The sequence below is a fragment of the Neoarius graeffei genome, chromosome 17 (assembly GCF_027579695.1).
Source record: "Neoarius graeffei isolate fNeoGra1 chromosome 17, fNeoGra1.pri, whole genome shotgun sequence".
NCBI classification, from domain to species: Eukaryota; Metazoa; Chordata; class Actinopteri; order Siluriformes; family Ariidae; genus Neoarius; species Neoarius graeffei.
The window spans coordinates 8,289,464-8,306,831 of record NC_083585.1 but is presented as its reverse complement, the minus strand read 5'-3'; the positions used below and the strand labels follow the sequence as shown (position 1 = coordinate 8,306,831).

General features: G+C 42.2%; 1 protein-coding gene across 2 annotated transcripts in view; it reads right to left on the bottom strand.

The window, feature by feature from the left end:
• Window positions 1-5,103: 5,103 nt before the first annotated feature.
• Window positions 5,104-17,368, bottom strand: part of hip1 (huntingtin interacting protein 1) — a 123,617-nt gene continuing 111,352 nt past the window's right edge. For both annotated transcript variants that reach the window (XM_060943670.1, XM_060943671.1), the window contains exons 25-31: window positions 16,431-16,524; window positions 16,242-16,342; window positions 16,052-16,157; window positions 15,840-15,963; window positions 13,481-13,542; window positions 13,278-13,395; window positions 5,104-7,159 (exon numbers count right to left, since the gene is read on the bottom strand). In XM_060943670.1, coding sequence (XP_060799653.1) covers window positions 7,149-7,159; window positions 13,278-13,395; window positions 13,481-13,542; window positions 15,840-15,963; window positions 16,052-16,157; window positions 16,242-16,342; window positions 16,431-16,524 — 616 coding nt within the window. In that variant the 3' untranslated portion in view covers window positions 5,104-7,148. The remainder of the gene's footprint in view (window positions 7,160-13,277; window positions 13,396-13,480; window positions 13,543-15,839; window positions 15,964-16,051; window positions 16,158-16,241; window positions 16,343-16,430; window positions 16,525-17,368) is intronic.

Below are 17,368 nucleotides of genomic sequence, written 5' to 3'. Positions count from 1 at the left end.
GTTTCAGAAAAGTTGGGACAGGGGTGTGTTTACCACGGTGTTGCATCACCTCTACTTTTCATAACACTATGTAAATGTTTGGGAACTCAGGAGACCAAGTGCTGTAGTTTTGAAAGAGAAATGTTGTCCCATTCTTCCGATATACAATTTCAGTTGCTCAGCAGTTCGGGGTCTCCTTTGTTGTATTTTGCGCTGCATAATGAGCCAAATGTTTTAAATGGGAGACAGGTCTGGACTGCAGCAGGCCAGTTTAGCACCCGGACTCTCTTACTACGGAGCCATGCAATTTTAATACGTGCAGAAAGCAGTTTGGCATTGTCTTGCTGAAAGAAGGAAGGCCTTTGGGCAGAGAGAAGGGGGTGGTATTTCTGGATATTGTTTATATCTGGTTTTAACTTGCATTTGTGGATGCAGTAATGAAGTGTTTTCACAGACGATGGTTTTCTGAAGTGTTCCTGAGCCCATACAGTGATTTCCACTACAGACACGTGTCTGCTTTTAATGCAGTGTCTCCTGAGGGCTTGAAGATCACAGGCATCCAATGCCAGTTTTCAGCCTTGTCTCTTACATACAGAGATTTCTCCAGATTCTCTGAATCTTTTAATGATATTATGGACCATAGATGATCATCTCATCTCATTATCTCTAGCCACTTTATCCTGTTCTACAGGGTCGCAGGCAAGCTGGAGCCTATCCCAGCTGGCTACGGGCGAAAGGCGGGGTACACCCTGGACAAGTCGCCAGGTCATCACAGGGCCGACACATAGACACAGACAACCATTCACACCTACGGTCAATTTAGAGTCACCAGTTAAGCTAACCTGCATAACAGTTTTTAGCGTCTTGTCTGCTCCAGCAGTCTCCATCTTAAGACATTCCACGCTCATGTCTCACTCCGGGCTCCCTGAATCATTGTGCTTATGGTGCCTTTGCCATCCCGTGGCCCAAGAGTGCTGTTCGGAAGTAAGTAAAGGAGCACAGCATCTCATCTCATTATCTCTAGCCGCTTTATCCTGTTCTACAGGGTCACAAGCAAGCTGGAGCCTATCCCAGCTGACTACGGGCGAAAGGCGGGGTACACCCTGGACAAGTGGCCAGGTCATCACAGGGCTGACACAGACAACCATTCACACTCACACCTATGGTCAATTTAGAGTCACCAGTTAACCTAACCTGCATGTCTTTGGACTGTGGGGGAAACCGGAGCACCCGGAGGAAACCCACGCGGACACGGGGAGAACATGCAAACTCCGCACAGAAAGGCCCTCGCCGGCCACGGGGCTCAAACCCAGACCTTCTTGCTGTGAGGCGACAGCGCTAACCACTACACCACCGTGCTGCCCGGAGCACAGAATAGTAAACAATACAGAAGTCTCGGCGTGACTCAACTCTTTCTATAGAGAAAAGAAGAAAAGTCAGATGTGGGTGAAATATAAAAATACTGGCAATGACGTTCATAAATTTCAAGGACAGACTTCTAGCTACTGGAACCTGAATTACTCATGTCAAAACAGGATGAGGGTTATGGACAAAAATAACATCATGAGTCTTATCAGAGTAGAACTGAAGTCATTTCATACCCTGACTGCTGACACCAAGTGGTCTGCACAGGATATATAACAGCTTCATTTGTCTCAGATTATCCAGGTGGATTCACATCTGCATGACTTTCTTCTACTTATCCCAGGACTCGTCTTCACAACCTCCTCATACTGAACATCCCTTGAACACACTCAAGTCCAATTCTTCTCAAGACTTCATGTCATCTCGGGGAGTTTTTCCTTTCCACTCTGGCTTCCTCATTAAAGATCTAAATCTACATCCGAATTTCTGTAAAGCTGCTTTGTGACCATGTCAATTGCTGAAAGTGCTGTACAAATAAAATTGCCTAGAGCTGTACTTCTAGGAGACATTTAGATGATGGCTGGGAATGTTGAGTATGTAGGGATGTGTGATTACAGTGGGCTTGAAAGTTTGTGAACCCTTTAGAATTTTCTACATTTCTGCATAAATGGTCGACCAACAAAGATCACTCCAAGAGCAAGGCGTGCAATAGTCGGCAAGGTCACAAAGGGCCCCAGGGTCACTTCTAAGCAACTGAAGGCCTCGCTCACATTGGCTCATGTTAATGTTCATGAGTCCACCATCAGGAGAACACTGAACAACAATGGTGTGCATGACAGGGTTGCAAGGAGAGTCACTGCTCTCCAAAAAGAACATCGCTGCTCGTCTGCAGTTTGCTAAAGATCACGTGGACAAGCCAGAAGGCTATTGGAAAAATGTTTTGTGGACAGATGAGACCAAAATAGAACATTTTGGTTTAAATGAGAAGCATCATGTTTGGAGAAAGGAAAACACTGCATTTCAGCATAAGAACCTTATCCCATCTGTGAAACATGGTGGTGGTAGTATCATGGTTTGGGCCTGTTTTGCTGCATCTGGGCCAGGACAGCTTGCCATCATTGATGGAACAATGAATTCTGAATTATACCAGTGAATTCTAAAGGAAAATGTCAGGACATCTGTCCATGAACTGAATCTCAAGAGAAGGTGGGTCACGCAGCAAGACAACGACCCTAAGCACACAAGTCGTTCTACCAAAGAATGGTTAAAGAAGAATAAAGTTAATGTTTTGGAATGGCCAAGTCAAAGTCCTGACCTTAATCCAATGGAAATGTTGTGGAAGGACCTGAAGCGAGCAGTTCATGTGAGGAAACCCACCAACATCCCAGAGTTGAAGCTGTTCTGTACGGAGGAACGGGCTAAAATTCCTCCAAGCCGGTGCGCAGGACTGATCAACAGTTACCGCAAACGTTTAGTTGCAGTTATTGCTGCACAAGGGGGTCACACCAGATACTGAAAGCAAAGGCTCACATACTTTTGCCGCTCACAGATAAGTAATATTGGATCATTTTCCTCAATAAATAAATGACCAAGTATAATATTTTTGTCTCATTTGTTTAACTGGGTTCTCTTTATCTACTTTTAGGACTTGTGTGAAAATCTGATGTTTTAGGTCATATTTATGCAGAAGTATAGAAAATTCTAAAGGGTTCACAAACTTTCAAGCACCACTGTAGATATACAGTACTGTGCAGAAGTGTTGGGCATCCTGTTTTTTTTTCCCATACAAACGTTATTATAGATTTCTATTTTATGATTTCTACATTAAGTCAGTACAAAAACATTTTAGAGTTCCAAACTTTTTTTTTTCCAGCACAAAATTAAATGACGTGTGACTTTTCAGATTAAAAAAAGAAAACATAATGAAGGCTGCTGGGTTTTGGTGTAAAATGAAGAAGTGAGTGTGACAGTCAAAGTGTCCAGAAGAACTGTGGCTGGTTCTGTAAGATGCTCAGGAAAACCTACAGATCATTTCCACATAAAACTGCACTCACTGGACCCGAGACTAGTATTTTTTTTTTTTTAAAGCAAAGGGTCGTCTCACACCAAATACTGACTTTGCTTTATTTATTGCTGTTTAAGGCTCTTTATACCATTTCTTAAAATGCAGAAACGTTGGAGTCCATTATTTTTGAAGGCATCTTTGCTCTACTGTATTTCTTTACATGTGCCTAAGACTTTTGCACAGAACTGTACATGAGCACTTGAATTAATCTGTACATAAAAAAGCTTCTCTCAATCTTCATCCATTTCAAGGTTTGGAAATGTGTTTAAAATGTTCTGTCTCTCTTCAGTGCTGTGAAAAAGTATTTTCTTCCTTCCAATGACTGGTCTCAACTACTGAGACAAAATAAAGAAAGAAAACCTGAATAAACACACCAGAGGAATAAATCTGTCCAGTACCCATATTACCAACATAACTACCCCCTTCAACTTTACTGGCGTCAACATATTTAGCTGAAGTCACCAAACCTAAGGCTTCCTACAATTGTCTTCTAAAGAGGGTTTTTTTTTTGGCAAACTGTTTGAATTTGTGGATAGGTTTTTGAGCCTGATCATCACATTTGAAATCTTGCCACAGAATCTCTGAGGGTTTTTCCCCTCCAAACAATTGAACATTCAGTAAATTGGTTTGTTGGATCGTCAAGGAACTCCGAGGCCTACAGCTTTACGTCGGTGATCTGGGTGTTTGTTTACTCAGATTTATAGACAAAAGGGCACAGAAGATCAAATCAGCGTATGCATATAAATATGCAACAAAAGAAAATCTGATCAGAAAACCATACAACTTGTGATAATTATCTGTAATCCTCAGGTTCTAATTGTTAACAATTCTAACTCCATATAGATGCAACTTTGTGGTTGATTGAGATTTGTTTAAATGGGCTGTGCTGAAGCTCTCATCCCCAAGTCACAGGAGACAAAATTAACCCAAGATTAAAGTCCAGAAATTCCTTTACTGAACCAAAAAGCCTGCATTACTCACTAAATCAATCACAGTTGTTATCCCAGTTTCACACGTTACACCAGTAGACATGCTTCCTTCGTTACGCGACTGTATTTCAGGAGTCAAGCAGTGAGAAATGCGTTACTGCTGCAAGCTCGCAAATTGCACCATATGCACAATGGAGTGCACAATTTTTGGAATTGTATCATTTTGTAAGCATAGTAGAAAATATCCAGATGCAATACACTAAAGGGTGTCACTTCTCAGATGCGCAAATAGTCCTGTGTGGAGCAGATGGTGCCCCCTGGTGGTGACTCAAAACCATTTAGCTTTCAGTAGGGAGAGAGAAAAAAAAAAATCAGCAGCAGCTTATGATGACTTAACTGTTTTTCCATATGTATAGTCAGTCGTTCTTTAGTATCTGCACAACTTCATTTTGAGTAACTGCTTTATTGTGGTCAGTGTTGTGATCTGCGAAGATACTGGTGCGGATGTAGAGTCTAATCTGGGAACACTGGACGGAAGTGCTTCCTGGATGGGACACCATTCTCACACAGGGTAATTTAGCATAGCTAGTTCACATCCTGGTATGTTTGGTTTTTGTTTTGGAGGTGAGGAGAAGAAACCAAGACAGACGGTCACTCTGGTATTGTAATTCACAGGAATGAAAAACCCTGAAAATGCCAAGACAAATCGGAGAAATAAAAACCAACAACCTTCACAAGAGGCAAAAAGGACAGAAGCCGAAGGACTTATAATTTTAAAGCACATTACTATATTTATTGAAGAAAAAAAGAAATAAAAACACTCAGTTTAGTACATCATATAAAGATATCGTCCAAAAATGTTACCAAGTATTTGTATATCATCCGACTAGCTAAAGTGAGAGGCAGTTGGAAGGCTGGTAAGACTATAAAAGACATGAACCATAACGGAAGGCGAGACATGGAAACGGAGCGGTGGGGACAAAACGGATTCAATTAAATACCCAGTGTTACAACTTACAAAAACAGCAAAAGCAGTGCAACAAGAACAGGGCAAAGATGTTCAAGACATAACACATTTTGAGCCTTCTCAATCAAACTCGCTCTCACAGTCATTTCATACCTGGTATTAGTAGAATAGCTTCGTGTCACATGCACACATCTCAGCGCCGTATGTGAACATTTGTTAATGTCAAATGAACCCATGCTTGTCTGCTAGCTTTGCTTTATGAGGGAGCTGAGGTAACTGAAGACTTGTAAAGATCGAAGACAGGTGGTTTTTGGGCCCAAATGTAGGCTGTGCTCGTAAAACAGTGGTGGTCTACAAGGCTATCCGGTCTAGATTGCTTTAGCAAACAGGGGTGTTGGGGGGGTGGGGGGTAGGAATGGCGGCTTGCACGGCTTTACATCATAAGCCTCCCTTTTAGACATTTGTGTCCTTGTCCTTTCTGAATGTCTTCTCTGTGGACCAGTTGGAGGAAACTGTGCTGGAAGTTCCAAACGCATTAAAAATCAACAAAAACAACTCGTCCAACACACACACTCTCCATAAGGCATCACCGAACCAGGCGACCGAACCTTTATAATACCGTTCCAAGGCTACAGACATTAAAGGTTTATTTAGGGAATGTGAACTTTGACCTTTTAGAAGGCACAGCTGTCTCTCCTCATGTGTGCTGATGTCCTGTATGTGGAAAAGGAAGTACAAAGTCAACATACACACCGGTGGTATTAACACTTGATAAGAGTGTGAACAGAGGCTACCAGCGGCGCTACTAATGTCATCTAAGGGCACCAGAGGAAAACAGTCAGTCAAGGAGGAAGTTATGGAGAAGAAAAGAGCTCAGTGTCCCGGGTACTCATCAAAACATCCTCCACCTGCAGCAGAGGGTCATGAAAACAGTCGATTTGTCTTCAGTCATGGACAAAGTTAGATGAAATGTGTTGTGGTTGATGTCTTTGCTGACAGATCACTGATACACAATTAAACATGGGATTATAATTCAGTCCCTTTAACTAAAATGTGATCGGTGTATTAAATAATATTTTTAAACAGTTAAAAGCCCGGTCAGGCTACTTTTGAAAAAAATCTACTGCTCAGGAAGCATGGTTTAAAAAAAAAAAAAAAAAAAAAACCACTGCAAATACATGTACACAGAAGAAGCGAGACGGGGAGAAGCGGAGTTTAGTTCAGTTTTCAGACAGACAGTCGTTAGTGTTCGTGCGGAGGGAAGCCTCTCTCGTGGGTTGTACACTCACTATCAGCTCAGAGTCCAGAGCAAGGCCACTGTGGGGACGAGGGCTGGCAGGGGACAGTTCAGAGAAGGCTCAGCAGCTTGTCTGATGGGTTGTGTGTCCACAAAGTGACGAATGAGTTCTGGAAGTCACACGCTGCTGCTGCTGATGCCGCCGCCGCCTGGGAAGCGGCTCATCTGGAAGCTCACGGCACAGCGTCAGTAACTGCTGCTCGCCTCGTGTGACACATGAGGTCTCGGAATTGATAGTGGATGGGAAATGAAACTCAAAAGGTCAATGACGGTGCAGTTTTCCCTCTGCCATTATGCCTTCAAGGCTTCATCCTGCTCTTAATGGGACACCGTCTCCTCTTTTGCTCCTCCTGTAAAAGTGTCCTGACTCCACAGGGAGGAGGAGGAGGAACAGGGTTAAAGTAAAAGCACCTTTTTATTTGGCTTTTCATTCATTATTAAAGGATAAAAGGTGTGAAGAGAGAAAGGGGAGGGACACTGAGGAATAAGTGAGTGCCAGAGAGCAGGCACAAGCCCAGTCTGGGCCACTGCATTTGGATACGCGCTTCACCCCGTTCCTGTGGAGACAAGAAGAAAAAGACATTAACATGCACCTACATGCTCCGTTACACACCCTGGTAATTAGACGCTCTTCACTTTTCACTCCCTGAAGCTTTATTCTTGTTGCAATGAACAATCACATGAGCGCAATTATTAGATCTGACGACCATCAGCTCTCACTGCTGTTCGACTGTACAGTGATGTTACCATAGCAACAAACAAGGACGCTGCATTTGCATCAGCTGGCTTTCAGCAAACAAACCCGCTGGACACAAGGTCTCGCTCTGCGTGTAAAGCATGCAGACCAAACAAACAGTCATGCAGACGTTACAGCAGTATTTATTATTCTGCGATATTTTGCTATTAGAGACTTATTGTACAATGCCTACATCAGTTATTTACTCATTATATAAAATTCCTAAATAGATAATTAAACTCGTGTCAAAAGTTTGACACTTTTTTTTTTTAATTCTTTGAAAATAAACAAGGGTTTAAACAACAGATTTCTAACAAGCCATTTAAAAAGCGCTGCATGTTCAGAGGTGAAATTATGGCTCCGGTACGTACATGCAGACGGTTTTGTATAATCCTGATCCCACAAGGCTGGGGCACGGTACGGATTCAGGATTGGAATTAGTGATCTCTCAGGGCTGATTTATAATCCTGCAGGCACGTGTGGGTGTCATGCGCCGACACTCACAACGAGAACAGTCTTCGTAGTCGCATGTATGCGAGCGGGGACGCGTTCAGAACGCCATCACAGACAGAAAACTAGACGGGGATAAGAGTTTTGGAAGCCAAACACAAAGGAGGAGTTGTGTGTTTCACTGCAGAAATGATGAACAGAAAGGAAGGAAACCTTGCGTGATCAAATCTAAACCAAATCCATGGCCACTGAAAGCATTTCTGACATCTCAGTTTAAACAGTGTTTAAATTAAGGGAATTTTGGCACCAATACTGAGAATTTAAAAAAATAAATAAAATTTAAAAAATAATTAAAAAAAAAAAAAGTGGGGAGGGGGCGTCGTGGCTCGGGTGGATGGGGCACCGTGCCGTGAATCCGGGGACCCAGGTTCGATTCCGACCCGGGGTCATTTCCCGATCCCTCCCCGTCTCTCTCTCCCGCTCGTTTCCTGTCTCTGTTTCCTGTCCTATGGAGGTGAAAAAGGCCCAAAAAAATATCTTTAAAACAAACAAAAAAAAAAAAGTGGGGAGATTTCTTCTTTTAAATAGAAATTAAAAAAAAAAAAAACCCACACAACTGAATAGTACAAAAAGTACCCCATTGAACTACACACACACACACACACACACACACACACAACTCTACTCTAATTAGGCTTATATACATGACTATTTTCACAAACTTAAATACTTTTAAAATCACAATGCTCTAATAAAAAAAAAAATACAAAAAGGTACTCCATGTACTCTTCCCGAAGCGTATTTAAAGCAGGTTACAGTCCACAGGCGATTATTGATGACTGTATAACTGACCTTCGTTCTGTAAAGCAATAGCGATGTTCTATTAACTTTACTCCACTGATAACAGACTTTTGAATGAAATACTCGTAGCGTGTAAACACACTGTCATGGATTAAAGCAAAAAAAAAAAAAAATTATTTGACTGAATTTACGGGGGGGGGTTATGGGTGGATTTTGATGAAATTCTGAGAATGGTTAACTTAGAACTGATAACTTTATTATCAATTAATTAATGGATTAATATATTCAATTTACTGCACTTTCTTTCCATTGCTTCCGTATATTATTTTTTTGTGGCAAACCACACAAATGCAAGCGCCTGGAATGTTTAGTTTTTCGCACCATGAACTAAATGGCTTTCCGTTTTCACCTATTTCGTACAGCCAAGCCCACCTCCACTTGTTTTTTATACCTTTATCGATGGCAGACACATCAGTGCCTTCTTTCATGTAAAGCGCATCCATGCTGCCGAAACCGAAAGCAGAACAACATGCTCCTCTGTGCTCGACGTCAATATAGAAAAAAGTTTGGATCTTCGCTTAAATTAAAATTATAATTTGACCTTACTTTGTGTTGAATACGACTTCAAAAACAATTCAAGATTTTATTAAGAGAAATATTGTGGCCAACACGAGTGTTAAGTTCCCTAAAAGATCGCGTGAAGTTGGCTGCTATCTACTTTGCGTTCGTTCTCATTTTCCTCCATCATTTCATAGGCCAGAAACAGATGTTTTGACGTAATTTAACTTAGTAGCTATGATTATTATTTAACCGTAGTCTTCTAGACATTTTGACTGTTTGGGGCATTGAACGCTGGTGTATGATTTTCAGGGAATAAAGTTTAGCGCATGTCGGAACATCATTGCGCTCGCAGCCTCCAACTCCTCAAACGTCCTTTAAATTGTGATATAACGTAGGCTATAAGGCACGGTTCTAACATACCTTACACATTGGCCTAACGAAAATAATTGTTGGAGCGTCTGCTGATTTGTTAGCTATAAATTTAGGTCTAATTACTTCTGACAGTCTGCAAGCATTGCACCGTCGGGTCTTCAAGTCTGGCTGAAGCAGAGGAGCGGGCTTTCCGGGGTTTATTTTTTCGTTTTTTTTTTTTAAACATGCTCTATTTCTATATGTCCAGGTTTGAACTAAGTCATTTTGGCAAGATTTAATTTAATACAAAACAGAAATGGTCAGACACAAGCACGCCAAGCGCATGGGAATGTATTTTGCCAATTTTGACAGCGCATGTTTTTTTAATGCCGCACCGTAGACAGCGAACGTTTAAACATGATCAAACATAGGAAATGAACGACACAAAGCATGGCTCAAAAACAAAAAAGTTAAATAAACCCTGCTGATAGTTGATGGTGTTGCAACACATCAATGTTATAACCCAATCTCTACCCAACCACCCGTCATTTTAATTCTCCTCGGATCAGCACCAACCTCACATCTGGCCTTGGGAGAGTTCAGTTGACGGAAATCCGTCACACGACGGAAAACTTTAATCCATGCACTGTACATCGGCTAGCTAATAAAGATCACTGTTGAAACTTTGCTTTCTAAGATCAGCTTGCATCTTTGAGTGCAGCGAGCTCTGCATGCTACAGCAAATGACGCGTAGCTTACACTCTCCATTACTGAATTTGTGCACGAGGACTAATACCTGTGAAATAATTTAACCTGTGCGCGAGGATGTTTTATCGAGCTCGCGGGATAGGATCTAAATCTGGTTCCATATGATGTGAGCTTTCCATCTTAAACAGCAAACTTCAACTTCTTAGGAAAAACAAGTAATGTATTTATTTCATCAACACACAAGGCCCATCGAGTAGAACTTCGACTACCTTTACAAATAAGAACAGTGTTTACTTTCACCTGAGCTTCACAAACATGTTGGTTCACGCAGCACATTTCTACTTATTAAAGCAGTGTGTAGTGAAGCCTTCAGGCAGCTGTGGGACTCGGAATAAATTCACCTTTTCCACCCTTGATGGACCTCATTTTGGCTGATATTAAGGACCATTACTGGCCCATCTGATCGGTCTGGTCCTCATTTAAATCCACAATTCTAGCATCACAGAGTGATCAAAGCTGTCTTTTTTTTTTTTTTTTTAAATGGTTGTGGTTTCACCCATTGTCTTTTCTGGGAGTTGGTTAGATCAACACACACGCATGTGAATTTACAGGATTATTAGTTTGCCAATATGATGAGCTACAGCTTTTATAAATTCTCAGAACAGTTATTCCACAAAATCGAGTCGTACATGAGCTGATAGCTGACGAGGTGCATAGCACCAAGTTGTCTATTGGCCCTTTTCCACTACCCTTTTTCAGCTCACTTCAGCCCAACACGGCTGAGCGTTTCGACTACCTCCGAGCAGCACGACTCAGCTCGCTTCAGCCTTACTCAGCACCCAAAACTCGCATGGTTTTGGAGTGGGGCTGAAGTGAGCCCAACCGAGCAGAGTGGGGCTAGGGGCGTGAGGTGAGGAGGAGTGTCCTCACATGCCCACACACGCCCCGCGAGCACGCTGGGATCTGTAAACACCGTAAACCCGGAAGAAAAATTACGAATTACGAGAATTTCTGAAGCCTTATGCGCCTCGCCTCATCTATACGCTCTTGCCAGTATCTGTTGGCGTTGTCGGTGACAACAAGCCACAGCACCAAGACCAGCAACACTAACGACTCCATGTCCTCCATGTTTATTGTTTACTATCCGGGTCGTGAGACTACCGCTTAAAAGCTCACTGATGTCACTGTTTGCGCCGCCTAACGACATCACCTGACGTCCACCCACTTTCGCTAACTCCACCCAATCTGTCCACCCACTTCCAGCCAGCACGGTTCAGCGCGGTTGTAGTCGAAATGCAACTCCAACAGCCCCACTCAGCTCCACTCAGCCCAACTCAGCACGGCACGGCTCAGCCCAACTCAGCCGCGTTGGTAGTGGAAAAGCGGCATATAATCCGTGTACGACGAGATCGAGTGGAATAACTTTTATTCGATCCACATTCACTGGATTTGAATGAAAAACATTTTTATGCAAATTCAATTAACACACCTTTATACAAAACGTCCAACAAAATAATTTCCGCTCAGGCGGACTTCTTAAAAACCTATCGATGGCTGCATGAATTGACTTGTATTTTTTATTTATTTTTTTGTACAAAGTGCCGTCTTGCCGAGGTATAAAACAGCTTTAGACGTTTATTTAATTCTTCCTTGGACATTTCGGTTATGTAATTTTCAAACTTCTTTGAGCTTTTGAACCAGTCTTAAAATAAATTTTTTATGCTAAAAGATGAAGAACGTAAACAAACTGGCAAAATGACAGGCGCAATTTTAAAAATGCGATTACTGAAAAAAAATTTTTTTTTTTTAAATGCGTTCTTTCCATCAAATACTTTTATTCCATATTTTGTTGCTTTTTTGGGGTTCTGTTTTCAAGTAATTTTTATTTCATCCTTGGTTGGTTCAGCAACAAACTCCATTTTGTTCTTCTCTATTCATCGTATATAAGCTGATATCCTAGTAGTAGAGTAGCCAATCAGAGCGTGCGATTGCTCATATCCAGTGAATGTGGATAGAATAAAACAATATCCTGTTTGTGGTTTTCTTTAAGGTCATTTATATCACCATGTGTGAGGCAGAAATAAAATTTGGGGTGGCGGCACACAATTCAAGAGTTTTGGCAAGCTCTGAATGTTAAAGGAAAAGGCAACTTTTGTACAAAACCAGGTGTGTAATAGGAGAAAAACATACGTAATCAATTCCGTTAATTATTTCCATTATATATCGAACATGAAAAAATATTCTTAACTTTGAAATCATGAATTGACACAGAGGAGTCGAAGTTGGAGGAGTCAGACATTTTGAGATTGTGGGCAACTATAAACCAATCAGAATCTTTCGTTAATGCGCCTCCCTCTGATCTGTGACCATGAAAACAGTGTTTACAAGCAGATCACTGTGATTAGGAGTCCCGGCGGGTGGCTTGTATTCGATTCGTTTATATCCCGACCTTGTCAGCTGTCAGATTTATGTTCATGGACCCGGTAAGCTGGTAAATAATATTTATTTTTTTCTTTACCAAATTCTAACAGAAAACGAGAGCGCCAGAAAGGGAAAACCGAGCCGAGCCGCTTCACGCATGCGCAGTAGGCTTGGTAGGACAAATCCAAATAGGAGTCATTCAGGATTCAGCCATGTTTTTGCTCCATGTTTTTACTCGACCAAAGTTGTACAGTATTATGAGCTTTAAGTTGCATAAATAAAACCATTTGGTGAAACTTTGAAGAAGCGATTGTACTGGTTTTTTACCTTATTACCATGAAGCACTGAAGAGTTCTTTTCAGTGGTGGGCCGCATGACGTCACGCAGTAGATCAACATGGCGGAACGCATTTTCGCTGAGCTCAGCGCAAGTCCATATTATTAAAAGTTAAAAGATACTGTTATGTGGTCTGTTCTTTCTCTATAAATTCCATGATCGATTACTTTATATATTTATCTATCTATTTGTGGGGACTTTGTACAAAAAGTTGCCTTTTCCTTTAAGTACTTGGAGGCCAATCTCGATGCATCTCTACTGATATTAAGTTGTACTGAAATGCTGATGTTGAAAATTTCAATAGACCTTACCCTCCTCTTGCTCGCCCCAACCTTCAGCCACGCCAGCCAACTCATAGTGCTTCTTCCTCAGCTCACCGAGACGCTCACGCTCCTTCTGAAGCTGCGTCTCCAGCTCTAACACACGCACCTGCAGGAAACGTACACAAAGGTTAGGCCTAGTGTGTGTTCACACACAGACACCGGTGCAGATACACACACACACACACACACACCTGGGAGTCCATCTCTTTCCTCTTGATCTGTGTAAGTGTCATACTGGTGAAATCCATAGTGTCTGAAATGACAGAATGAGGTCACAGGCACAGTCGTACAAGCATCGCATTTAAAATGGAACACTGAGCTACGTGACCTCCATAAACATCACCACACACAGATGCTGTGGTCAGATGCTCCACCTGATATGTCATTCTGCATACGAACCTACAACACTGACGTTACACATGCAGCAAAGGCAAAGCTCCTGATGTTGATTCTGAGGAGCTGATCAGGGAGCCAGAATGCTCAGGAATAATTCACATATAGACGTGCTGATGTCCCACACGGAGGACAGCTCTCTCTCTCTCTAGCTCTCTCAAGGGACAATTCGGCTACTGTAAGGAGTCATAAGCTGGCTTTAAGAAATTCAGCGTGTTACACTTTTGAAAGAAATGCAATCAAGTCCAAATCCGCTAGAGCTCATGACATGACCGGTACGTTTCACATGACGTTTGCAGAGGGTAATCATGGTCTCTAAAAGAATGTCAGTACAGGACTGTTATCAGGCGATTGTCAAAACTTTGATCTTTTCTAATATCTTAGGATTTTATAAATGGGACGAACGCATCACTATAATACATATTTATTGTTAAATAAAAAAAAGTTCACGGACCTACAGTTCACACTCGCATACATGTCAACCTATACGGAATGTCCGTATTTTATACGGATTTGATTCAATAAACGTAGTATACGGGCGTACAAATAAAGTTATACGGATTCTTTAAAAAAACTTCAATATTTATTTAGAGCTATAATCAATTCCCACGATGATAAAAGAGCGCATAACATTTACAAACGTACTGTACACCACAGACAGCCAGTAAAGAGTCTTATGAAATCGCGCGTTATCTTGTAGTAGCGAGACTTCGTTCCACTTTTGATCATGCACACACCGCATTGCGAGAATCCCATCAACCGGGAAGTAACATTTTGTTTGAAAAGCGTATTTCCACCTGAGCGACTTTCACTAGCGACTGAAAAGCTTCTGAATGGGCACTCCGGCAAGATCAACACAGACACTTGCTGTGACATGCAGCCTCGTGAGGTATTGGTGCAGAGCGCTAAAAAAGCTGTCATGGAGTACAATTCAGAACATTAGAGTGACACTTTGTGTTTTTGTCAAACATTGGAGCTTTGTATTCATTCTGAAGGTTTATTGTTATTAATATTGAATAAAAAGTAACTTGGATACATCATTGTTAATTATCATTCAAATTTTAGGTAAATTATTTTTAATTTGCATCTTATACGGATTTTATAAGGGAAATACGGATTTTGGAGGTTGGTTATACAGGTTTGATTGACATGTATGCACTCAACACATTCCTGTACTACATTTATACCTTTTAACTGCACTCAAACTGTGGAAACAGCCTGTACGAGATGCGATCAAAAAGTTCCGAGATGGTTCCTGTAGCGAATGAACGGTACGGTCATGCTGTTAACATCGGGACCTGCGTTACATTTATGTGACAATGTGCGATGTACTACAGTAACAATGTGTTACTACGGACCTCAAACTCAGGAAATCAGAAAAAAAAAAAACCCCACAAAAATGCTTCAGAAATCCTACAGAAGTGAAGCTGGGGAGGGGTTCGGAGTAGCATTCACGCTTCAAGGGGGGCCGAAATCAGGGTGCTCCAACAATCCTGATGCACAATGCCCTCAGTTTCTTGGACATTTTCAAGGGTTGTGCTCGTGAAGCATTTCAACTGTTGCCGATTTCGCGAGTTTGACACGTAATCTGATTTTGCGCTCTGCTCAAGTTTGAGGGCCGTAGTAAACTCAAACGCGCATGTTGTGACAAAAACAGGTTCCGATGTCGGCAGTGCAATTTCACGCAGCATACTGAATCATGAATGCGACTACTCGCTCCTGCAGGACCCTGCTGAACTCGGTTCTTCTGCAACAGGAACTTTTTGATCGCAACTCATACATCATCTCAGTGGAGAACAGGGAAATGTCTGGCTGGGGCGGGTCCTTCCCAAGTCATGCTCAAGACCCTCACACAGCCGAAGCTTTGAATATTTGCTGTTGATCACTACCGAAGCCAAATAAAATGGTCTTTAGGACAACTGTAACAGAAGTGACCTCCGCTACCCCAAGAGCAAAATTAACAAATTACATTTATCATCATTTCTTCTACAGGACTGCTCAGTGTTATTAAACGCCTTTGCCTCGAGAACCATGTTGCATCTGGAGTTTGAACACCAGTGTAAGTTTTTCAGGGTTGCACTAAAGTAAAACAGTGACTGTGGAACAATAACTGTGGAATTGGGGGGGGATCAAAAATACCTCGCTCCACCCACTCACCAGTTTCCTCAATCTGGGATTGCCCAGACTTGGTTGAAGCCACGACGCCTGCAGTCGCCTGAGTGACCCCTCTAGACGCCTGCTGCAGACGAGCGAGTTTGGGACTGTCCTTGTCTGCCTTCACCTTTGAGAGTCATTGGGAAAGATAGGACTGGCCCTTACAGTTGCTTTAAATCCAATTTCCTGTCAGATAATTTAGAGTCGGCGTGTACCTTTGATGCAGCTACAAGCTGAGCTGTGCTAGCGGCGATCTCGTGCGAGCACACCATCAGCTCCTCAAATTTCCCTTTCCCTTGCACCACCAGATCAGCTGCATCACTGCACACACACATTTAGGAATCTGGCAGTGGTGGAAAACTTGCCTGTGGGGCAAACAACTCACACACATGACATCAAACTTACACCATCACAGTAGCTCCCCAGCCCACAGCCTTGGATGCGGAGATGAGGCCTTCAGTCCAGCGGGAGTTCTTAGCATAGAACTCTCTTATAGTCGCTGCACCCTAAAGATGGGAGATGAGGTTTAATTAGAACTGTACACGGCCTGCAACACACTGTAGCATTACATCAATTAAAAAGTCTCCCACTTACTCTGCTACCTTCCACAATGTCGCGCTGCAGGTCTTTAGACGCCAGTACGAGCACTTTAATGGCCTGCATGAGCTCTGTGCAAGAGGCCAGAATCCTGCAGGAAGTGACCGTACACACCTTTCAAGTCTCACTCACAAAAGAGCAGGGCCTTTACTGCTAGAGTGACTGTTTTTAGACCAGCCAAGACTGGAAAGTTAAAGAAACCTTCAATCGGCCATTTGCAGGAATTGGTCACGCGTCAATTTTCCCCATAGCAACAAGCCCGTGGTGGGCAAGCTAACTTGACATTCCTTGACAACCGTAAGAGTTTGAGTGGCGACGTGAAGCAATCCATTTCCATAATGGCCGTTTTTACCTTTTCTACTGTCCTTTTTGACCCGGATTTTCGTGTGTACTTGGAAAAAAAGTTTGTGGTTTTAACCAGGGCTTTGAACCGGAATTTTTTTCCTACTGGTTCGTTCCGAACAGAAACGGAATTTTAACGTTTCCGGTTTTGGGTTCCACCATTAAATAGACGTTCCCGAACCGGTTAGAACAAAAAAAGTTTCGTTCCCGGAACGGTTAATTACGTTCCGTCAGCTGTTTAACAAATGGCTATAAAATTATGTCTCTGTCTCATCCAGCTTAAGCCAAATGTAGGCTAATTCTATTACAACCTTCATTAAATAAGACAAGAAATAATTCAAAACAATTATTATTTCAAATGTTGGCGATTTGGATTCTCAGTATGTCTTCCCAGCTACACAAACAGAAAAAGTGCCAAAAATGAAAGATAATTCGTTTAGTGTGTTACCAAAGGCTAGTCAGGCCCTATAGAGGGCTACCGCATGACGTCACCGCGCCGCGAGATTTTGTTAGGCGCCATATTGGAAGTACACATCTATAGTCAGGCCCTATGCATTGATAGGCTAACAGAGGTTAACGTCATTTATTGTTCG